This window comes from Hyla sarda, chromosome 3, assembly GCF_029499605.1.
Source record: "Hyla sarda isolate aHylSar1 chromosome 3, aHylSar1.hap1, whole genome shotgun sequence".
In the NCBI taxonomy this organism is placed as follows: Eukaryota; Metazoa; Chordata; class Amphibia; order Anura; family Hylidae; genus Hyla; species Hyla sarda.
This window is the reverse complement of record NC_079191.1, coordinates 167,774,190-167,798,800: the sequence shown is the minus strand read 5'-3', so window position 1 is coordinate 167,798,800 and position 24,611 is coordinate 167,774,190. Positions and strand designations below refer to the sequence as shown.

The window sequence follows — 24,611 nt, the reverse complement described above, 5'->3', positions numbered from 1 at the left end:
CCAACAATTTGTTTGTGTCAAAGAGCTATTTCACTACACAGTCTGACAGTGTCCAATTATCATCACCAACAGAGTAAACAGGCAATGTTATGCCAAAAAAAGAGAACTGACACTTTATTAAAGTTATTAACACATAAAAGTTAAACCATCAGCACCTCCAGACTGCCCACCAAAAACACAGAGGCTTACAGGAGAAGGAAGGCATAAGTAGATGGACTTAATCAACACCTCAATTATTGTTGACAGTATCAGACTTCAAGGGGCACATCCTAAAGGGGAATGGTAACACTCAGTTGTAGGCTTGGGCTACAGGGAGACTACTATGGTAAATGACAACTGTAGTTTACAAGATAACATGCAACTCAGTGGTTAGGGGTTTCTATTATAGCTGTAGATCTATAGTTTAGTTACTACACTGCTCACAAAAATAAAGGAAACACTAAGATAACACTTCCTAGATCTGAATGAATGTGCTGACAACAAAATCACCAAATGTTATCAATGGAAATCAAATTCATCAACCCATGAAGGTCTGGATATGGAGTCACACTCAAAATCAAAGTGGAAAACCACGCTGCAGGCTGATCCAACTTTGATGTAATGTCCTTAAAACAAGTCATAATGAGGCTCAGTAATGTGTTTGTGGCCTCCACGTGCCCATATGACCTCCCTACAACGATTTTGAATGCTCCTGATGAGGTGGATACTCCTAGACAGTCTGTGGTGCAACGTGACGTTGGTGGATGGAGCGAGACATGATGTCCCAGATGTGCTCAATCGGATTTAGGTCTGGGGAACGGACGGGCCAGTCCATGGTATCAATGCCTCACTCATGCAGGAACTGCTGACACACTCCAGCCACATGAGGTCTAGCATTATCTTGCATTAGGAGGAACCCAGGGCCAACCGCACCAGCATATGGTCTCACAAGGGGTCTGAGATTTCCATCTAGGTACCTAATGGCAGTCAGGCTACCTCTGGCAAGCACATGGAGGGCTGTGTGTCGCCCCAAAGAAATGCCACCCCACAGCATTACTGACCCACAGCCAAACCGGTCATGCTGGAGGATGTTGCAGGCAGCAGAACATTCTCCACGGCATCTCCAGACTATGTCATGTCTGTCACATGTGCTCAGTATGAACCTGCTTTCATCTGTGAAGAGCACAGGGTGCCAGTGGTGAATTTGCCGATCTTGGTGTTCTCTGGCAAATGCCAAACGTCCTGCATGGTGTCGGGCTGTAAACACAACGCCCACCTGTGGACGTTGGGCCCTCATACCACCCTCATGGAGTCTGTTTCTGACCGTTTGAGTGGACACATGCACATTTGTGGCCTGCTGGAGGTAATTTTGCAGGGCTCTGGTAGTGCTCCTCCAGCTCCTCCTTGCACATAGGCGAAGGTAGTGGTCCTGCTGCTGGGTTGTTGCCCTCCTACGGCCTCCTCCATGTCTCCTGTTGTACTGGCCTGCCTCCTGGTAGTGCCTCCATGCTCTGGACACTACGTTGACAGACACAGCTCGCATTGATGTGCCATCCTGGATGAGCTGCACTACCTGAGCCACTTGTGTGGCTTGTAGACTCCGTCTCATGCTACCTCTAGAGTGAAAGCGCCGCCAGCATTCAAAAGTGACCAAAACATCAGCCAGGAAGCATAGAAACTGAGAAGTGGTCTGTGGTCACCACCTGCAGAACCACTCCTTTATTGGAGGGTATCTTGCTTATTGCCTATGATATCCACCTGTTGTCTGTTCCATTTGCACAACAGCATGTGAAATTGATTGTCAATCAGTGTTGCTTCCTGAGTGGACAGTGTGATTTCACAGAAGTGTGATTGACTTGCAGTTACATTGTGTTGTTTAAGTGTTCCCTTTATTTTTTTGAGCAATGTAGCATCACAAAAAATCTTCATGTAGGACAGGCCTTACACATACATTTCCAGAAATAGTACCAGAGGAAAATCACAATATGGAGTTCTTTGTAAAGGTGCTGCACATTTATAGGTAATATACAAATTTATTATAACACTCATATGAGACTTTTTTTTTCAGTTTTTTTTTTAAAAAGCTGTCCTCATGTCAGAAGAAATGACAGCCACTCTAATGTAGTGACTCACAGGTGATTTAAAATCTGATCAGAGTGGCTTACTTTCCCTAGTCTTCTCCATCCAACCTAGACTGTCATGGTGCTGCTGAAACATCATTGGTCTTTCACTTCTGTAGTCATCCCCAGTCTCTCTAGCAATACAAAAAAATTTAGATGTTAGGCCCTTAAATAAATAGATATCTCCTTAACTAAAACAGACCCCATTTCCCTAAACTAATGCAGACCCCAGACAAGACCACTTAACTCCCAGAACAAACCCCTTAAGCTAATACAGATCCTAGACCAGACTTCCTAAACTAATACAGACCTCAGACCAGACCCCCAAACTAATACAGACCCCAGATCAGACCACCTAACTCACAGAACAAAACCCTTAAACTAATACAGACGTCAGACCAGACCCACTAAACGAATACAGACCTCAGAACAGCCTACTGTTAGACTCACCGCAGACGGTAGGTACCCAGGAAGTAGTAGATCTGTAATACCACAGTAGTCTGGAACAGATGATGTAGTAGATCCGCTGGACCTGTGTGGAAGATGACGGCTGTGCCAGGGAGCGGAGTCTAAGGTGCCACTGGTTTTCACCAGAGCCCGCCGCAAGGCGGGTTGGGCTTGCTGCAGCATGCAACACCCAGGTCGCTACCCCTGGCATGACTCGACCACACAGACGGCTGAGGTGAAGTGTGGTACCAAATGAATAGGCAGGATGTAGCCGGGCAGGCTAGAGGTCAGGGCAGGCGGCACAGGAGCGTAGTCAGTAGGGTAGCAGAAGGTCAATAGGTAGGCGGCTAGAAACACGGTCGGGTCACAGAATACAAAGGTCTGGTACACGGCAAGGTATAATAAGTACTGCTTTCTTTTAGGCGCAAGGCAAACAAAGTTCCGGCAGGGGTACTAGGGAGGAGCAAAAACTTATAAGAAAAGTGCAAGTGTGAACACTAATTACGGGCACACTGGCCGTTTAAGTTTCAAAGCTCCGGCACGCACACAAGGAGGCGCGTCGGAGCTGAGGGACAGGGGCCGGGGACGGAGGTGAGTGACGGGTTGGGACTCTCATGCGGGCGTGTCCTGTGATGCAAATCCCAGCCCCGCCGGGAGCTGACACAGGGGAAAAGATGCGCCCACGGCCGGTATGTCCTGCCGAAGCGCGGCTCGTTACAGTACCCCCCCTCTTTGGTCTCCCCCTTTTCTTGTGGGCCAAACATTTTTTGAGGAGATTACGGTCCAAGATGTTTTCCTCAGGCTCCCAGGACCTCTCCTCAGGACCAAAAACCCCTCTAATCGACCCAAAATTTTTTTTGGCCACGTGTAATTTTAGAGGCCAGAATTTCTTTAACTTGAAAAATATCTGAGGAACCGGAGACAGGAGTTGGAGCGGAATTTTTTCTTTGAGAATAACGGTTGATAACCAGAGGTTTGAGGATAGAAACATGAAAGGAGTTAGGAATACGTAAAGAAGGTGGCAAGCGGAGTTTGTATGAAACTGGATTGATTTTTTGTAATACCTCGAACGGACCCAGGAAACGAGGACCAAGTTTGTAACTTGGGATTTTAAACCGGATGAATTTAGAAGATAACCAAACTTTATCACCAGGAGAGAAGTATGGAAGAGATCTTCTTTTCTTGGCTGCCTGATTCTTCATTCGGTAGGATGCAGTGATAAAGATTGCCGAGTCTGTCGCCAAATGGAGGAGAAATCTCTGACAAGTTCATTTACAGCATGGAGACTGGAACAGACTGAGACCGGTAGAGGGGACCTGGGATGATGATGATCAAAAACAATAATAAAACGGAGATGTCTTTGTGGACTGATTGTAGGAAAATTCGGCCCAGGGAAGAAGATCTACCCAGTCGTCCTGACGAGCTGAAACAAAATGGCGTAAATAAGTCTCCAAAATTTGATTTACCCTTTCCACCTGACCATTGGACTGGGGGTGGTAGGCAGAGGAGAAATCCAAACTGATGCCAAGACAGGAACAGAAGGCTCGCCAGAATTTGGACATAAACTGTACTTGCGGTCCAAGACAATGTTTTCTGGAAGACCATAAAGACGGAAGATATGAAGTAAGACGTGCTTAGCCAGTTGTGGAGCTGATGGGAGCCCGGGAAGAGGAATGAAATGTGTCATTTTAGAAAACCGGTCCACCACAACTGTCTTATGTGTTATGTGATGGTGGAAGGTCGGTAATAAAATCCATAGTATTGTGAGTCCATGGAGTCTCAGGAATGGGCAACGGCTGCAAAAGTCCTGCAGGTCTCTGCCGAGAGGTCTTGTCTCGAGCACAAGTGGTACAGGAACGCACAAATTCTGATACATCGTGTTCCAGACGTGGCCACCAATAGTGTCGGGAGATAAGAAGAAGTGTCTTGCGTATTCCAGGATGGCCAGCCAATAAGGAAGAATGACCCCAGTTTAGAACTTTGCGTCTCAATCTAATTGGTACAAAAGTTTACCAGGAGGCTGCTGTAGAAGATCGTCCGGAGCTGCAGAAATCAAAAGATCAGGAAGGATAATATGTCCTGGAGTGGGATCCAAACCCACAATGACAGAAGATCTGGAGAGGGCATCAGTTCTGATATTCTTATTAGCTGGGCGGAAATGAATGAAAAAATTAAATCGGGAGAAAAGCAAAGACCACCTTGCCTGACGAGAGTTCAAACGTTGGGCTGACAAGGTAAAGGAGATTCTTGTGGTCAGAATAAATACTGATCGGATAATGAGATCCTTCCAACAGATTTCACCACTCCTCTAAGGCAAGCTTTATAGCAAGCGGTTCACGATCTCTGATGGAGTAGTTTCTCTCCGCTGGTGAGAAGGTTTTAGAAAAGAACCCTTGGCATTTTTCTGGGTAAGAATGGCGCCGGCTCCAATGGAGGATGCATCAACCTCCAAGGCAAAAGGTTTTCCCGAATCCAGTTTTGAAAGCACGGGAGCTGAAGCAATAGCAGACTTTAAGCTGGAGAAGGCTTCCTCGGCCTCAGGAGGCCACAACTTCAGGTTAGCGCCCTTCTTGGTGAGAGCTACAATGGGAGCGACCACAGAAGAAAAATGTGGGATGAACTTTTATAAGAAAAGTGCAGGTGTGAACACTAATTATGGGCGCACTGGCCCTTTAAATTTCAAAGCTTCGGCGCGCGCGTGCGCTAGGAGGCGGGGGCGCGTGCGACGGAGCTGAGGGACAGAGGCCGGGGACAAGGGTGAGTGACGGGCTGGGACTCGCATAGGGGCGTGTCCCGCGATGCGAATCCCAGCCCGCCGGGAGCTGACACAGGGGAGAACACGCGCTCACGGCCGGTACCGTATATACTCGAGTATAAGCCGACCCGAGTATAAGCCGAGACCCCTAATTTCAACCCAAAATCCCAGGAAAAGTTATTGACTCGAGTATAAGCCTAGGGTGGGAAATACATCATCCCCCCCTGTCATCATCCAGACCCCCGTCATTAACATCCTCATCATCATCACCGCCTGTCATCATCCAGACCCTCATCATCACCTGTCATCAACCCACCCCCCTTCATCATCCCCTTGTCATCATCCCCACCCCCCCTTCATCATCATCCCACACACACCCCTTCATCATCCCCACCCCCCTTCATCATCCCCTTGTCATCATCCCCACCTCCTTCATCATCCCCTTGTAATCATCCCACACCCCCCCCTTCATCATCCCCTTGTCATCATCCCACACACCCCCCTTCATCATCCCACACCCCCCCTTCATCATCCCACACCCCCCCCCCTTCATCATCCTCTTGTCATCATCCGCCCGCAGTGGTCTTCAACCTGTGGACCTCCAGAGGTTTCAAAACTACAACTCCCAGCAAGCCCGGGCAGCCATCGGCTGTCCGGGCTTGCTGGGAGTTGTAGTTTTGAAACCTCCGGAGGTCCGCAGGTTGAAGACCACTGCGGCCTTCGACATCATCCAGCCCCCTCTCGCCCCCCTTTAGTTCTGTACAGTACTCACCTCCGCTCGGCGCTGGTCCGGTCCTGCAGGACTGTCCGGTGAGGTGGGATAGTGGTTCCGGGCTGCTATCTTCACTGGGGGCGCCTCTTCTCCGCGCTTCTGGCCCGGAATAGAGGCGTTGCCTTGACAATGACGCAGAAGTACGTTGGCAATGAACGTACCTCTGCGTCGTTGTCAAGGCAACGTGACTATTCTGGGGCCGGGCCCGAAGCGCTTAGAAGAGGCCTCCCCGGTGAAGATAGCAGCCCGGAACCACTATCCCACCGGACCACCTCCTCTCCGGACAGTCCTGCGGCACCGGACCAGCGCCGAGCGGAGGTGAGTACTGTACAGAACTAAAGGGGGTGAGAGGGGGCTGGATGATGTTGAAGGCCGCAGTGGTCTTCAACCTGCGGACCTCCGGAGGTTTCAAAACTACAACTCCCAGCAAGCCCGGACAGCCGATGGCTGCCCGGGCTTGCTGGGAGTTGTAGTTTTGAAACCTCTGGAGGTCCGCAGGTTGAAGACCACTGCGGGTGGAGAGTTCACTCGAGTATAAGCCGAGGGGGGTGTTTTCAGCACGAAAAATTGTGCTGAAAAACTCGGCTTATACTCGAGTATATACGGTATCTCCTGCCTGAGCACGGCTCGTTACACCTACTTAAGCTCTATTGTACCGTACACAGTTTTCAGTATAGACTATCCCCTCCTCCTGCTTTTACACATTATTTGGTTAATAAATGTGTGCTTATTCATGGAGTTTTTGTGATCTTTTAACAAAATACATATTTTTCGCTACTTATTCTTTTGCAGACCAATGCATTCTGTACAACCGATTGACTTGAATTTTTCCACCGATCCAACAGACAGTGGTCCTACAAATAAGATTGAAATTAGCATGGACTGTATCCGGATGCAGGACTATGGGCTAACTGACCCAATGTGGGTGAGTGTATGACTGCAGAGGGTTTTGCACAGAACCTTTTAATAATGACTAATCCTGAGACCCTTTTCTGAACATAGTATTGGTCTTCTTCATTCAAAGGATTGTGACTAGAGCTCTCACTCTTGTGGAATTATACAATGAATTTCTTTTATTCACTTTCATAAAATATTAAGGCACACAAACACACCCAGGTTATTGAATTAGGTTAGCTCCTCAGCCGTGTAAACAACAAAAGCTTCAAATCCTTTCCCCTTTCACAAAAGATGAGTGTTTTAACTTTCTCCAATAACACTTCTGTTTTCACAGTCTTTTGTGATAATGTACATTGTAGTGCTGATCACCAGTGTAGACTGATTCCTGTATCAACAACAACAGCAAAATAGTGAAAAGAAGGGAAGACGTCAATAAAATGATAATGCTTATGGAGTCTGCCTAGGATACCTTGCGTAAACACACACAGCTTGCTTAGCTTGCTGCACTAGGTTGGAGGATGATATGTTAAAGGTTTTTCCAGGAATATTTGCACGGGTCTATAAAGCCACAAAATAGTGAAATGAAAACTTTGCAATATTTTCACTATAGAAAAGTCTGCTTCATAGATTCAGAGAATATGCGTGATCGGGTCTAACCTAAACTTTATTGAAAGAAATAAACAGACCACTGTGCAGAAATAAACAGCCTGCACAACCTCTACGTGCTGTTGTACAGCTGCACAATGGAACATGCCCAATTTTTTCTGTTGAATTCATACAGAATCTGACAGAAAAATCTCTTTTCTCTTCCATATAAAATTGTCGGCCTACAAGATTTGGATACAACTCGTGCACCTCATGTGAGCCTTAATATAACTTTATGCAGAGTAGAGCCAACATACAGCCATCTGCATGAGCCTTTTATTGTGCATACATATGAGGAAATAAGGATGAGAGAAATTTACTGCAGGATAATATTTTATTCTAGATGTGCTAAAATTTGTATTTAATCTTTAGCAAAATTATTGTTGCTATGTTTATTGACCTTCAAGATTATTGTTACAGCAAGGCTGTGGAATTGGAGTCATGGAGTCAGAAACAGTAGAAATATATCAACTACTCTTCTAGCATCAAAAGCCTATTTGTTTACATGATGTCCTGAAAACTCTGATGCTACCATTCTGTTTAAATATTTATGAGTTAGATGGACTGACTCCAAGCATGTGAAGAGGGCAGACCTCCCAAAATCACATGGAAGCATGACATATAGACCACAAAATGGTGCTGGCATTTAAAACGGGGCACATTAATGTATTTAAAGAAGACCTGTTGTCAACCCAAAACTGTTTAACCCCTTAAGGACCAAGGACGTACCTGTATGTCCTTGGTCCTGCTCCCGTGATATAACGCGGGGTTACACGGTAACCCCGCATCATATCACGGCGGGCCCGGCGTCATAGTGAAGCCGGGACCCGTCGCTAATAGCGCGCAGCGCCGATCGTGGCGCCACCCACTATTAACCCTTTAGCCGCGTGCTCAGAGCTGAGCCACGTGGCTAAAAGCGAAAGTGAAACCATGCCGGTTAACTCAGTGGGCTGTTCGGATAGCCGCGGCGAAATCACGGCATCCCGAACAGCTTACAGGACAGCGGGAGGGCCCCTACCTGCCTCCTCGCTGTCCGATCGCCGAATGACTGCTCAGTGCCTGAGATCCAGGCATGAGCAGTCATGGGTCAGAATCATCGATCACTGGTTTCCTATGAGAAACCAGTGATCAATGATAAAGATCAGTGTGTGCAGTGTTATAGGTCCCTATGGGAGCTATAACACTGTAAAAAAAAAAAGTGAATGAATATCATTTAACCCCTCCCCTATTAAAAGTTTGAATCACCCCCCTTTTCCCATAAATAAAAAAAAAACACAGTGTAAATAAAAATAAACATATATGGTATCACCACGTGCGGAAATGTCCGAATGATAAAAAATATATCATTAATTAAACCGCTCGGTCAATGGCGTGTGCGCAAAAAAAATTCCAAAGTCCAAAATAGTGCATTTTTGGTCACTTTTTATATCATTTAAAAATGAATAAAAAGTCAATAAGTCCTATCAATGCAAAAATGGTACCGTTAAAAACTTCAGATCACGGCGCAAAAAATGAGCCCTCATACCGACCCATACACGGAAAAATAAAAAAGTTATAGGGGTCAGAAGATGACAATTTTAAACGTATAAATTTTCCTGCATGTAGTTATGATTTTTTCCAGAAGTACGACAAAATCAAACCTATATAAGTAGGGTATCATTTTAATCGTATGGACCCACAGAATAAAGATAAGGTGTCATTTTTACCGAAAAATGTACTACGTAGAAACGGAAGCCCCCAAAAGTTACAAAACTGCGTTTTTTTTTCTATTTTGTCGCACAATGATTTTTTTTCCCTTTCACCATAGATTTTTGGGTAAAATGACTGATGTCATTGCAAAGTAGAATTGGTGGCACAAAAAATAAGCCATGATATGGATTTTTAGGTGCAAAATTGAAAGAGTTATGATTTTTTAAAGGCAAGGAGCAAAAAACGAAAATGCAAAAATGGAAAAACCCCCGGTCCTTAAGGGGTTAAATAGCTTAAAGTGCCCTGATCACACACCTTTTTACTGTTTCTTAATAGGCCCTTTCGATCCTGAGATATGAGGATCAACTAAATTTTAACAGTGTGAGTGTATATCAAGTGATGAATGGGATTATACAGTCAGTGGGTGTTTATGTTGTATATTGAGGGGCGTGTCTGCCTAATATACCCCCCTGATTGTATAATCCCATCCATTGCACATCACACTCATTATTAAAATTGTTCACACCCATCTGACTTATTCCCCAAATTGTCAGGCAAAATACAAGCCCTCATATCTCAGGAACAGAAGGGAATATCAAGAGATTGTAAAAAGATATGTGATCAGGGTGCCCTATGCTATTTAATGATAATGCAATCTTATTTTTTTGGGTTGGCCACAGGTCCTCTTTAAGACTATGTAAAGAAAAATAAGCGTACACTAGGTACTCGCCACCTCTCATCCTCTCTGATGCTTGCACCTGCACGGATAGGCAGGAGCAGCGGTCCCTCAGTCCAACCTAACAATAATAGGAGAGTTATCTCCAGCAACGGGTAGCTTCAGTAAAAGTAAACTTCTTAAAGCGGTTACATCTATGTGTAGATAACGCAATGACATTTTAGTGTACATAGCCAGGATGTGTACTGGCCTAAACAAGTCAGACCTGCATTATCTGCACATGCTTATAAGCTGTTTGAATTAAGGCTGTTTTTACTCAATTTGCTGGTTGCTGAATACAATTCTTCTATCATGTATTTAAGACTATGTCCTGACTTTATATAATGCTGACAATTAAAGGCCATTTTCATGTACCGGAGTACCCCTTTAAATGTTCTATGACATTTTTATGCATTCAATAAATTGTTTCTGTATTGCATTTAAAATCTGGATACTGTTGACAGTAATGAACAGAAGGGGACAACGGACTTCTAACCGCATGATGTTTAGAATTCTGCATATTGTTCTATAGACAGGTGCAAAGTGAATAGAGAGTGTGCATTCCATATTAATTAAACATTAACATTCAAGTGCAAATATTGTCAAACATGAATAGGATTTCTTTTGGCAGACAGGACTTCTGATTTTCTGTGTTTTTTTTTTTTTTTTTTCTAAAACCCATTAGTCTGTTATTATTTAACCACTTGTCTAAATTGCACTATATCAACTATGTTGGGTCCTGTTCACATTTGGCTTTCCTGTTAAAATGTCTGTATGATTAAGTTTTTATTTTATTTTAACTGATTCATTAAACAATCCATATGTTTTTCTATCATGGTTAAAGTTAGGTTAACACTATGTTGTTGCATCCTGTTGGAAGGTACTGTTTTTTTAATTGGGCAAAAGGGCAGAAGCCTGATCCTTGTTTATAGAAAATAGAAGTCAGTGTGGCAACAGGATAGTTATTTTTGGCAAAAAAAATCCTAGATTTTTTTTTTTCCTTACCTGTTGGATCCGTTTTTATGAACATTGTAAAGTCTAGGGCAACAGGATGCTGCAGAACAGGTATTTTGTTGCATTACCTAGCTGAACATTTGTTTTTGACAAAGCATGGTCAAAGGCTTAACTTCAGAAGTTAAAGGGGTCCTCAGGTGGACAACTTTTTTTTTTTTTTTTTTTAAATCAACTGCTGCCAGAAAGTTTACTTCTATTAAATATTCTTAATCCTTCCAGTACTTATTAGCGGCTGTATACTACAGAGGAAATTCTTTTCTTTTGGGATTTCTTTTCGGTCACAACCACAGTGCTCTCTGCTGACGCCTCTGTCCATTTAAGAAACTGTCCAGAGCATCATATGTTTGCTATGGGGATTTTTTCCTGCTCTGGACAGTTCCTGACATGGACAGGGATGTCAGCAGAGGTGCTCTCTGGCCGTGACAGAAAAGAAATCCAAAAAGAAAATAATTTCCTCTGTAGTTAACAGCCACTAATAAGTTCTGGAAGGATTAACATTTTTTAATAGAAGTAATTTACAAATCTGTTTAACTTTCTGGCATCAGTTGATATAAAGAGTACCCCTTTTAAGCTCAATCCCCAGCTAGCTCTGCTTCTCGTGAACTTGAACTAATTCTCCACGGCCCATAAAACAATGGAGTTTCTGTTAATGTCCACAAAACTCATAATTACGGGGCGCTGGAGGCAGACTTCGTTACCTCACCTAGATGAGGTGGTTGGCCATGTTAACTTCTCTTTCTCAGTAGAGAAACTGTTAGCATAATTTGCCAAATTTTCTCAGGTCCTATGAGGTTGGACTAAAAGTAAGTACTACCTCAATTAATCCCAATAAAAGGATACTACGGAGCTAACATTTTTATTATTATTATAATTTTTCTTTTTTTTTAAGCTCTTACGGAGGGCAGGGTGTACCTGTACTCCCTGCGCCCGGTCCCGGTGTTTAAAACGTGGTTACGCCATGACCCCGCATCATACTGGGTCAGTCCCGGCTATCATTAGCCTAATGATAGCCGGGACCCTGGGCTAATAGCGCACGGCACAGATCATTGTGCCGCGCGCTATTAACCCTTCAGAAGCGGCGATCAAAGTTGATTGCCGCGTCCAAAACAAAAGTAAAAGTTTCCCGGCAGCTCGGGCTGATTGGGTCTATCGCGATAAAATCATGATGTCCCGATCAGCCAGGACGCGCCAGGATCGGCGCTTGATTGCTCCAAGCCTGAGCTACAGTTTGAGCAATCGAGCCCCTAGAACGCTGATCCATGCAAAGCTATGGCTTTGCAGGGATCAGGGTAAAAGATCAGTGTGTGCAGTGTTATAGCCCCCTATGGAGGCTATAACACTTTAAAAAAAAAAGTGAAAAAAATATAATAATGATTATTTATATAGCACCTACAGATTCCTCAGTGGTAAATAAAGGTAATTTAACCCCTTCCCTAATAAAAGTTTGAGTAACCCCCTTTTTCCATAAAAAAACAAAACAAAACTGTAAATAAAAATAAACATGTGGAATCGCTGCGTACGTAAATGTCCGAACTATAAAAATATATCTTTAATTAAACCGAACGGTCAATGGCATACGCGCAAAAAAATTCCAAAGTCCAAAATAGCGTATTTTTGGTCACTTTTTATTTCATGAAAAAATTAATAAAAAGCGATAAAAAAGTCCGATCAATACAAAAATGGTACCGATAAAAAAAATAAGAACACGGCGCAAAAAATGAGCCCTCATACCGCCCTGTATTAGGAAAATAAAAAGTTATAAGGGTCAGAAGATGATAATTTTTAACGTATACATTTTCCTGCATGCAGTTATGATTTTTTCCAGAAGTACGACAAAATCAAACCGATATAAGTAGGGTATCATTTTAATCGTATGGACCTACAGAATAATGATAAGGTGTCATTTTTACCAAAAAATGTACTGCATAGAAACGGAAGGCCCCAAAATTAACAAAATGACATTTTTGCTTCAATTTTGTCGCACAATGAATTTTTGTTTCCATTTCGCCATGGATCTTTTGGTGAAATGACTAATGTCACTGCAAAGTAGAATTGGTGGCGCAAAAAATAAGCCATAATATGGATTTTTTGTGCAAAATTGAAAGAGTTATGATTTTTAGAAGGTGATGAGGAAAAAATGAAAATGCAAAAATGGAAAAACGCTTAGTCCTTAAGGGGTTAAACCTATGATTTCTTCCCCAGTCCTGCAGGTATTGCTTTTCCAGTCTCTGCTGCGATTCTCTTCCTTGTGCCAGGGGTCAATGTGTCAGTCAGATTGCAGCTCAGCTAATCACTAGCCACAGTAATGTCCAGCCTTAGCCAGTGAGTGGCTGAGTGGCAGTGTGACATATTGAGCCCTGATCTGGTGCCACGGCCCAAAATGTCACTCTGATGCTCAGCCAAATCCTGGCCAAGACTGGGCATCCTGCGGCCAACGATAAGCTGAGCTACAGTCTGACAGTTTGACCACCGGCATCATGAAGAGGATTGCAGCAGAGCCCGGACAGCCTGGGCAGGAAATAAGGACATAGCCCATTTTGGCCTTAAAGACACAGGAAATGTTCATTTTTGCATTTTCATTTTCCCTCCTTGCCTTTTAAGAGACATCACTCTTTTATTTTTCCATCCACGGACCCATATCAGAGCTTATTTATTGCACAACCATTTGTACTTTGTAATAACTTCTTTAATTTTACCGTAAAATGTACGACACAATAAAAAAAATATGATTTATGATGGGAAATGAAAAAAAGAAAACTGCTATTTTGCAACTATGGTAAAACCGACATGTTTTCTTTGTTCTGTGAGTCAATATGACCAAGATTAGAGGTGCACCGAAATGGAAATTTCATAACCAAAACGAAACCGAAATAAAAAAAAAATGTCCGGCCGAAACCGAAAATGACTTCTCCCCGTCTTCTAGTAAAATGCAGCGCTCCGCTCATTAGATTAGATTCCCCCACATTAGGTCGGGAGTTCCCCCACATTAATAGGCAGCTCCCCCACAATAGTAGGCAGCTCCCCCACAATAGTAGGCAGCTCCCCCACAATAGTAGGCAGCTCCCCCACAATAGTAGGCAGCTCCCCCACAATAGTAGGCAGCTCCCCTACAATAGTAGGCAACTCCCCCACAATAGTAGGCAGCTCCCCCACATTAATAGGCAGCTCCCCCACATTAATAGGCAGCTCCCCAACAATAGTAGGCAGCTCCCCCCACATTAGGTCAGCAGTTCCCCCACAATATTAGGCAGCTCCCCCCACATTTGTAGGCAGCTCCCCCCGCAATAGTAGGCAGTTCCCCCACAATATTAGGCAGCTCCCCCAACAATATTAGGCAGCTCCCCCCCCACAATATTAGGCAGTTCCCCCACAATATTAGGCAGCTCCCCCAACAATATTAGGCAGCTCCCCCCACATTTGTAGGCAGCTCCCTCCCCCCCACAATATTAGGCAGTTCCTCCACAATATTAGGCAGCTCCCCCAACAATATTAGGCAGCTCCCCCAACAATATTAGGCAGCTCCCCCCCCAACAATATTAGGCAGCTCCCCCCACATTTGTAGGCAGCTCCCCCCCACATTAGGGCAGCAGTTCCCCCACAATAGTAGGCAGCTTCCCCCCACCCCACAGACATACAGCTTCCAGCCATATACAGTGTATGGCTGGAGGCTGTATGTCTGTACTGCTGCCCCCACAGTGATCCGGTCACCGCTCCTCTGGCTCGGGTTCACATCTACTGCTATGGCCTATGGACCATAGCAGTAGGTGCCAGGACCGGGGGAGCGGTGACCGGAACACTGAAGAAGATGATGTGCCGCCGGTCACTTACCAGGCCCCGGCCAGCGCGCGTTCTCCTGCGACGATCCTGCGGTCCTCCTGCATCTCTATGGTTGTACGCACGGGACGTCAGTGACGTCCCATGCGTACGACCATAGAGGCGGAGAAGCGAGGGACCGAAGGAGGATCGCAGGAGGACATCCTTATGTCCTGAAAAGATTTTTCGGGACACAGGGATGTCCGGGATAGGAATACTTCTTTTTATGTGCCCGGGCCGGCTCCCGTGTGTGGCTGCAGGCGGGGGCCGACCAGAGCATATAAAACCTAATACTGTATACTAAAAACCAGGGGGCCTCCAGCTGTTGGGAAAGTACAACTCCCAGCATGCCCGGACAGACTTTTTATGAGCCGGCCCGGGCACATAAAAAGAAGTATTCCTATCCCGGAGAGCGCGCCCCCCAGATGTTGCACCCGGTGCAGCCGGCCCCCCTGCACCCCCCACGAGTGCCTCTGCCACTGGCAGTGGTTGTAACTTGTGCTGTGGATGGCAGGGGAGGTGGGTCATTATCGGCACATTTTTTGTTGTTTCGGCATTTCCCCGAAATAGCTATTTTCGGCCGATATGTATCGGCCGCCGATATATCGGTGCATCCCTAACCAAAATCATACCCATCTTTACACGCTATTTATTATAAGTATGCTTAAAATTGCCCTACTCGGACCACCTATAAAGTTTCTCATTTTTTCCATATATGGGGCTGTATGAGGCCCTTTTTGACATTGTGATCTGTCATTTTTATTGAAACTACTTTTGCTTATATGTGATTTTTTGATTACCTTTTATTTTTATTTTTTCTGATATGGGATGTGACCAAAAAGCAGCAATTTTGGAATTGATTATTTTTTTACGTTGACGCCGTTCACCGCACAGGATTATTAATATTATATTTTCATAGCTCAGACATTTCCACAAAAGTTAATAACAAATTATTTTTTTGAGGGAGGGGTTTATTCGTTTTTACTAAAACTTTTTTTTTACACTTTTTAGTCCCATAGGGGACTATTTATTGCAAGCTTTTGATTGTTTTTACTGTTCAGTGCTATGCATAGGCATAGCACTGATCATTGTTATTGGTACTAGAAGGTAGACCAGAAAAAAAGATTGTAGCGAATGGCCTGGAGCAAGTAAGCTTTGGCAGCCACATTGATCCATCAGACTAAGGCAAAAAGTGGTGCAGCTCAAACAAGATAGACTAATGAGCAGAGGGTACTGAGGTTAATTGAGGGCACTATACCCAACAAACAAAACTTAATACAGGGAATAAAGTCCTCAAGTACTCTCTGTGGAATATGTATGGAAAGAGGGCAAATGGAAACAGAAGGGTCACTCTATGGGCCCTTCTGTTTCCATCTGCACTCTTTGCAGACACATCCTCAAGCACTTAAGGACTCAATTCCTTGTATTTAATTCTATTTGAGTCATCAGACCCCCGTGATTTCACCTCCACAGATACTTCAGATTCCGTGGCATCTGAAGGGTTAATGGAGGGCATCGGCGTGATCGCTGATGTCTGCCATTATCGTTGAGTCCTGTAAATGTACTGCGCTGTGTGCGAAATTACCGTATATACTCCAGTTATATGACGTTGCCTGTCTGAGCATGCTGGGTGTTGTAGTTTTGCAACATCTGGAGGTCCGCAGGTTGTAGACCATTGTTAGAGAAAGATGTACTCACCTGTCCCCGCCGCTCCGGGATGTCGCCGTCCATCGCTGTCGCCGCGTCCCCGAGGTGTCCCCGACACTCAGGTAAGGCCTCTTCTTCCCCAGCATCCGCGCTCTCCGTCGCCGCCATCACGTCGCTACGCACGCAGCTCCTATTGGATGATGGGAGTTGTAGTTTGGAAACCTCTGGAGGTCCGCAGGTTGAAGACCACTGCGGCCTTAGTCATCATCCAGCCCCCCCTTTGTTTTGTACTCACCTCCCCTCGGCGGGAAGTTAGGGAGAGCTAGTCCGGGCCATCTATGCTGCAGGGACCGTCCGGTGGGGAGGATTAGTCGTTGCGGGCTGTCTATTTTCACCGGTGGGCCCTCTTCTCTGCGCTTCGGGCCTGCCCCGGACTAGTGACGTTGCCTTGATGACGACGCACAGGGACGTTCATGCGCAACCTCCCTGTGCGTCGTCGTCAAGGCAACGTCACTAGTCCGGTGCCGGCCCCGGAGCTGAGAAGAGGGCCCCCCGGGGATAATGGACAGCCCGGAACGACTAACCATCCCCACCAGATGGTCCCTTCAGCAGAGATGGCCCGGACCAGCTCACCCTAACTTCCCGCCGAGGGGAGGTGATTACAAAACAAAGGGGGGGGCTGGATGATGACTAAGGCTGCGGTGGTCTTCAACCTGCGGACCTCCAGAGGTTTCAAAACTACAACTCCCAGCATGCTGGGAGTTGTAGTTTTGCAACATCTGGAGGTCCGCAGGTTGAAGACCACTGAGAAGGGATTGACAGGCGGAGAGTTCACTCGAGTATAAGCCGAGGGGGGGGGGGGGGGGGGGGGGGGGCGTTTTCAGCATGAAAAATCGTGCTGAAAAACTCGGCTTATACTGGAGTATATACGGTGCTAAGTGCAGCGCCATACATTTACTTTTTATTTTTATTTAAGGAGCTAATATGCCAAAATACCCTGGTTGCTGCTCACTCTCTGTCTGGCACCCTAAGAATTAATGAATACAGAAAACCTGCCTTCTTGAGAGATTGAATGACATCCATTTATTTCATGTTTTACTTTACTGTTAAATAATAACACAGAGAAATCTGTTGTGTACTGTTGATTATCTGAAGTTGTATTACCTAATTTTAAGACTTTCTAAGGAGCAAAAACATTTTTTAATGTCCTGATATGTAAAACTATAGAATTCACAGGGTGTACTATCTTTTACATTTTAAGATCAACCGTACATTTTTTGATGGATCAGTTGTGTCAGTTTGTACTCATTTGAAGGATCCATAGGTTTTTGGGGTTTTATTTGTGTTTTTCTCCGTTTAGAAGTGGTAAAACCAATTGAAAGTTTTATTAAACAAAAATAAATGTTTAACACCTAGTAGAGGGGTTATTCCCCTCTTCCTACTGTCAGTGACATGGAAGCTTGACGGACTTCTCTGACAGTAGCTTATTTCATATAGAAGCAAAGGCTCAAGCATGTTGATCTTTCTTTCTCCTAACACAAAATATCCATTGGACTGTGTCCTTACATATTAGATAATCAGTGGGGTTTGCTAACATTACTCAAAAGTGTAAGGTTGGCAGTAGGACATGGCACATTGCTCATAATGTTGTTCCCATAATAGCCAGCAGAGGGAACTTAGTTGTGTGCAGTTTACATAGTACACGGCTCAACTTGTATTGATTGTCTTTGTGTCCCTACTCTATATGCTCATAATATTTCAATTCCTGGTCATTGCCGTGTAAAAGTGTTTAAAGAGAGTTCAAAAGTATTTACAGATAGTTCACTAATCTGTCAGGCTATTGTCTTCTGAGTGCAGCTACATGTCCTATACAGCAGTAATATATATATATATATATATATATATATATATATATATATATATATATATATGTATGTATATGTGTGTGTATATATATATATATATATATATATATATATATATATATACACATACAGTCATGGCTGTAAATGTTGGCACCCCTGTATTTTTTCAAGCAAATGAAGTATTTCTCACAGAAAAGGATTGCAGTAACACATGTTTTGCTATACAACATGTTTATTCCCTTTGTGTGTATTGGAACTAAACCAAAAAAAGGAGGAAAAAAAAGCAAATAATGGACATAATGTCTAACCAAACTCTAAAAATGGTCTGGACAAAATTATTGGCACCCTTTCGAAAGCAGATAAAAAGGAGAGAAGTTCACTTAGTATTTGCATTGTGTGTTTGTTTGTGCCACACTAAGCTTGGACAACAGAAAGAGAAGATAACTGTGTGAGGACTTGAGAACCAAAATTGTGGAAAAATATCAACTATCTCAAGGTTACAAGTCCATCTCCAGAGATTTGCCTTTGTCCACAGTGCACAACATTATCAAGAAGTTTGCAACCCATGGCACTGTAGCTAATCTCCCTGGGTGTGGATGGAAGAGAAAAATTGATGAAAGGTGTCAACGCAGGATAGTCCGGATGGTGGATAAGAAGCCCCAAACAAGATTCAAAGATATTCAAGCTGTCCTGCAGGCTCAGGGAGCATCAGTGTCAGCGCGAACTATCCGTCAACCTTTAAATGAAATGAAACGCTATGGTAGGAGATCCAGGAGGACCCCACTGCTGTCACAGAGACATAAAAAAAAAATACAAATTTTGCCAAAATGAACTTGAGTAAGCCAAAATCCTTCTGGGAAAACGTCTTGTGGACAGATGAGACCAAGATAGATCTTTTTGGTAAAGCAGATCATTCTACTGTTTACCGAAAATGGAATGAGGCCTACAAGGAAAAGAACACAGTACCTACAGTGAAATATGGTGGAGGTTCAATGATGTTTTGGGGTTGTTTTGCTGCCTCTGGCTCTGGGTGCCTTGAATGTGTGCAGGGCATCATAAAATCTGAGGATTATCAACGGATTTTGGGTCACACTGTACAGCCCAGTGTCAGAAAGCTGGGTTTGCATCCGAGATCTTAGGTCTTCCAGCAGGCAATGACCCCAAACATACCTCAAAAAGCACCCAGAAATGGATGGCAACAAAGTGCTGGAGAGTTCTGAAGTGGCCAGCAATGAGTCCAGATCTAAATCCCATTGAACACCTGTAGAGAGATCTTAAAATTGCTGTTGGGAAAAGGCGCCCTTCCATTAAGAGAGACCTGGAGCAGTTTGCAAAGGAAGAGTGGTCCAACATTCCGTCTGAGAGGTGTAAGGAGCTTATTGATGGTTATAGGAAGCGACTGATTTCAGTTATTTTTTAACCTCCCTGGCGGTATGATTCTGTGTGGAAATTTGTACCAAAAGCGGTACAATTTTTTCTGCATTGAAATTTCACATCTCCCCCCGCCCTTGTCACATTCTCCCCCCTCCTTGTCACATTCTTCCCACCTTGTCACATCCCCCCCTCCATGTCACATTCCCCTCCCCCCTGTCACATTCCCCTCCTCCCTGTCACATCCCCCCCTTGTCACATTCCCCCCTCTGTCACATTCCCCCCTCTGTCACATTCTTCCTCCCTCCATGTCACATTCCCCTCTCCCCCTTTGTCACATTATAATCCCCCCTCACATTCATCCCCCCCCCCCCCCCCCTCTCACCTTGTCACCTTGTCTTGTCCTGCAGCAGCATACACTAGGTTTGCCGGGCAGATTTCAAGCCTAGTGTATTTTCTGCAGAACAAGCCCTTTCCCCTTCAGCCAATCACTGGCTTGACACCACTGTGGCCGGTGATTGGCTGAAAAGGGAAAGGTCCTGCAAGTTGAATAGTGAAGAGAGCAGGGACCAGAGCGCACGGAGGGGAACGGCATCTGCAGGGACCAGGATTAGGTAAGCAAAAGTTTTTTTTTATTTTCCTCCTTTTTACTTTTACACTTAGCTCAGTGTTTTTCTACCAGGGTGCCTCCAGCTGTTGTGAAACTATACTCCCAGCATGCCCGGACAGCCTTTGGCTGTTCGGGCATGCTGAGAGTTGTAGTTCTGCAACATCTGGAGGCCCCCTGGTTGAGAAACACTGACTTTTAGTATATGTCTTTACCTGCTCTAGCCGGCCCCCACCACGGGAGCCAACCCAAGCAGATAATCACATGTTTTCCCGGGGGCTGCATCACTATATCGCAAAAAGCAAAAATCGCAATTTGATTGCTTTTGCGATATATCGTGCAGCCCAGCCGGCAACTGTGCAATTCTACCCCGAGCATGACTCGGGGTTACCGATCCTGGCAGGGAAAATTAACCCCGAGTCACGCTCGGGATAACCGCTCAGGAGGTTAAAGAGGGTGGGTGTGCAACCAAATATTAAGTTAAGGGTGCCAATAATTTTGTCCAGTCCATAATGTCCAATTTGCTTTTTTTCCTCCTTTGTTCCAGCGGCCACCTCAACCAACCTCTTTGCCCTCAGCCAAAGAAGCTATGCAGGTGGATCGTGCTTGTCTTACCCAGCAATTGAGGTTCCGTTGACGAAAAGAAAACTTGTGCTTCTATTGTGCCAGCCCAGAGCCTTTTCTCAAAGATTGTCCTTTGCGACCACCAAGTCTGGGAAATGCACGCACCTAGAAAATGCGGGAGAGGCTTCCCTAGGTGTTAACTTACCCTCTCCTCGGCAGACCTTACCGGTTCAAGTCTATATCCATACCGGAGCGTCATTCCACGCCACACCCTTCCTGGATTCAGGATTTTCTAGAAACGTTATGAACGTCTCCCTGGTCCACGAACACCGTCTCCCGGTCACATGGCTTGTTAAGCCTTTGTACACCTCCTCCATCAAGGGAAAATGCCTGAACTATGCGGTACAATACCACTTTTTTTGCAAGTGGGAGTTTTGCACAAAGAGAAGTTAGAGTTCTATGTGCATCTTCATTGTACTTCGGAGCTTCTTCTCAGTCTCACATCACTACAACATCGCACCCTGGCTCTAGACTGGCAAACTGGTGAGATCACCCGCTGGGGATCTTACTGCCAGAACCACTGTCTGGCGACTCCAATACCCAAGAGTGTCTTGCCGTCTCCTTCCCTGCCGGGTGTGTCTCTTCCTTATTAGGACCATTCTGATGTATTCTGCGAAAAGCAAGCAGAGAGTCTTCCTCCACATCGGCCCTATGATTGCCCAATTGACCTTCTGCCTGGAACAACGCTTCCTTGGGGAAGAATCTATCCCTTGTCAGTTCCCGAAACGTAAGCCATGGCACAATACATAAAGGAGAATCTCCAGAAGGGCTTCATCCGGAAGTCCTTATCCCCTGATGATGCTGGATTCTTCTTTGTAGTAAAGAAGGACGGATCTCTCCGTCCATGTATTGATTACCAAAGACTTAAGGGGGTACTTTTTTCTTTTAAATCAACTAGTGGCAGAAAGTTAAACATATTTGTAAATTACTTCTATTAAAAAATCTTAATCCTTCCAGTACTTATTAGCTGCTGAATGCTACAGAGGAAATTCCTGTCTTTTTGGAACACTGATAACATCACGAGCACAGTGCTCTCTGCTGACATCTCTGTCCATTTTAGCAACCATGCATAGCAGATGTATGCTAAGGGCAGCATGGTGGCTCTGAGGTTAGCACTGCTGCCTTGCAGTGCTGGGGACTTGGGTTCAAATCCCACTGAGGACAACAATAAATAAAGCGTTATTATTATTATAATAACGTCAGCAGAGAGAACTGTGCTCGTGCTGTCATCAGAGAGCATTCCAAAAAGAAAATAAGGATTAAGATTTTTTAATAGAAGTCATTTACAAATATGTTTAACTTTCTGCCACCAGTTGATTTAAAAGAGAAAAAGTTTTCACCGGAGTACCCCTTTAATAAGATCACGATCAAAAACTGGTACCCCTTACCTTTGATTTCTGAGCTCTTTGATCGCCTGCGGGGTGCCTAGGTCTCTCCAAGTTGGATCTGCGAGGAGCATACAACCTCATCAGAATTCGGGAAGGAGACGAATGGAAGACAGCCTTTAATACCTGTAATGGACACTTCGAGTATCTTGTGATACCATTTGGTCTCTGTAATACTGTCCGTTTTCCAAGAATTTGTGGCATCTTCCGTGATCTTCTCTACACATGTGTCATGGTGTATCTGGATGACATCCAGATCTTCTCATGCAACTAAGAGCTTCATCGCACTCATGTGTGACCGGTCCTACGACGCCTATGGGACAATCGTCTCTATACAAAACTCGAGAAATGCCTCTTCGAGAAAACAAGTCTTCCGTTTCTTGGATATATAGGGGGAGATTTATGAAAACCTGTCCAGAGAAACTTGCTGAGTTGTCCATAGCAACCAATCAGATGGCTTCTTTCATTTATAAAGAGGCCTGTGAAAATTGAATAAAGCCATCTGATTGGTTGCTATGGACGACTCAGCAACTTTTCCACTGGACAGGTTTTGATAAATCCCCCCCATTGTCTCCAGATGGACCCTGATAAGTTGTCTTTGGTTCTTAACTGGCCTTGACCTACTGGCCTGCGGGCTATACAACGCTTTCTGGGGTTTGCCAATTATTATCAACAGTTTATTCCACACTTCTCCTCCTTGGTTGCCCCGATAGTGGCTCTTACTAAGAAGAACAGTAACCCCAAATCCTGGCCTCCTGAGGCCGAAGAAGCCTTCGCCCAATTGAAATCGGCATTTCCCTCTGCTCCAGTTTTATCGAGAACTGACCCAGAAAAACACTTCTTCCTCGAAGTAGATGGCTCTTCTGTAGGAGCTGGAGCTATTCTTACCCAAAAGACCTCCAGGGGTAAAACCATGACTTGTGTTTTTTTCTCCAAGACCTTTTGGCCTGCCGAGAAGAATTATTCAATTGGAGATCGTGAACTATTGGCCATTAAGCTCGCCTTGGAAGAATGGTGTCACCTACTCGAAGGCTCTACTCATCCAGTCAGTATCTACACAGACCATAAGAACCTTTTGTATCTTCAGTCCACTCAGCATCTGAATCCCCGGCAGGCCAGGAGGTCTCTCTTCTCGAGATTCAATTTCCTAATCCATTTTCGGCCCGCAGAAAAGAATATCAAGGCCGATGCTCTCTCCAGGGCTTCTGATGTGGTGGATCTGGACTCCTCCCCTCGGCACATAGTGCCTCCTGAACATTTGGTCTCTGTCGCACCTCTTGACCTACAGCAAGTTCCACCTTTGAAGTCTTTTGTACCATCCCATCTTAGAATTAAGGTATTGAATTGGGGACATTCTTCTCTATTGGCCGGGCACCCCGGAATTCGAAAGTCTACTCAGCTCATCTCTTGTCATTATTGGTGGCCGAACTTGGAACGTGATGTTTCTGATTTTGTCTGTTCCTGCACTACTTGTGCCAGAGGCAGGACTCCACGTCTTAAACCTGCAGGTCTTCTTCTACCTTTGCCCATTCCAGAGTGCCCTTGGACACACATTGCCATGGATTTCATCACTGACTTAAAAGCCTCAAAGTCAAGTTGGACTTTTCTTCTGCATATCACGAGCAGAACAATGGCCAGGTAGAGTGTGTGAATCATGGCCAGGTGGACACACATTGCCATGGATTTCAACACTGACCTACCATCCTCCTATACTAACAACACAGTCATCTGGGTTGTCACAGATTGTTTCTTCAAAATGTCCCATTTTGTTCCTTTGCCTGGACTTCCCTCTGCTCCTCAGCTGGCGGATCAATTCTTTAGGCATATTTTTCGTTTACATGGTTTGCCGTTACACATTGCCTCTGACCGAGGGGTCCAATTTGTCTCCAAGTTCTGGCAGGCGCTCTGTTCTCGCCTCAAAGTCAAATTGTACTTTTCTTCTGCATATCACCCGCAGACCAATGGCTAGGTAAAGAGGGTGAATCAAATTTTGGGTGACTACTTCCGTCACTTTGTCTCCGCACGACAGGACAATTGGGCCAATTTGATACTATGGGCTCAATTTTCCTATAACCACTAGGACTTTGAGTCTCCATTCTTCCTTGTTTATGGCTGCCATCCGTGTCCTTCTCTTCCTCTACCCGCTTCTTCTGGTGTACCTTCTGGTCTTCTGCCAAATAGCCAAAAAATCCTGGACCTGGTCATGGCATATGACCAGGTCCAGGATTTTTTGGCTATTTGACAGGAGACTCAACGGTCCTTGGAA

The 24,611-nt window shown here is 44.8% G+C and overlaps 1 protein-coding gene across 14 annotated transcripts in view; it reads left to right on the top strand.

Moving 5' to 3' along the window:
• The window catches only part of TP63 (tumor protein p63), a 249,622-nt gene that overhangs the window by 89,065 nt on the left and 135,946 nt on the right, over positions 1-24,611 (top strand). For 13 of the 14 annotated variants that reach the window (XM_056565437.1, XM_056565440.1, XM_056565441.1 and 10 more), the window contains one exon: positions 6,866-6,998. In XM_056565437.1, coding sequence (XP_056421412.1) covers positions 6,866-6,998 — 133 coding nt within the window. Of the gene's footprint in view, positions 1-6,864; positions 6,999-24,611 lie in introns of those variants that run through there. The other variant, XM_056565450.1, reaches the window with a different exon arrangement.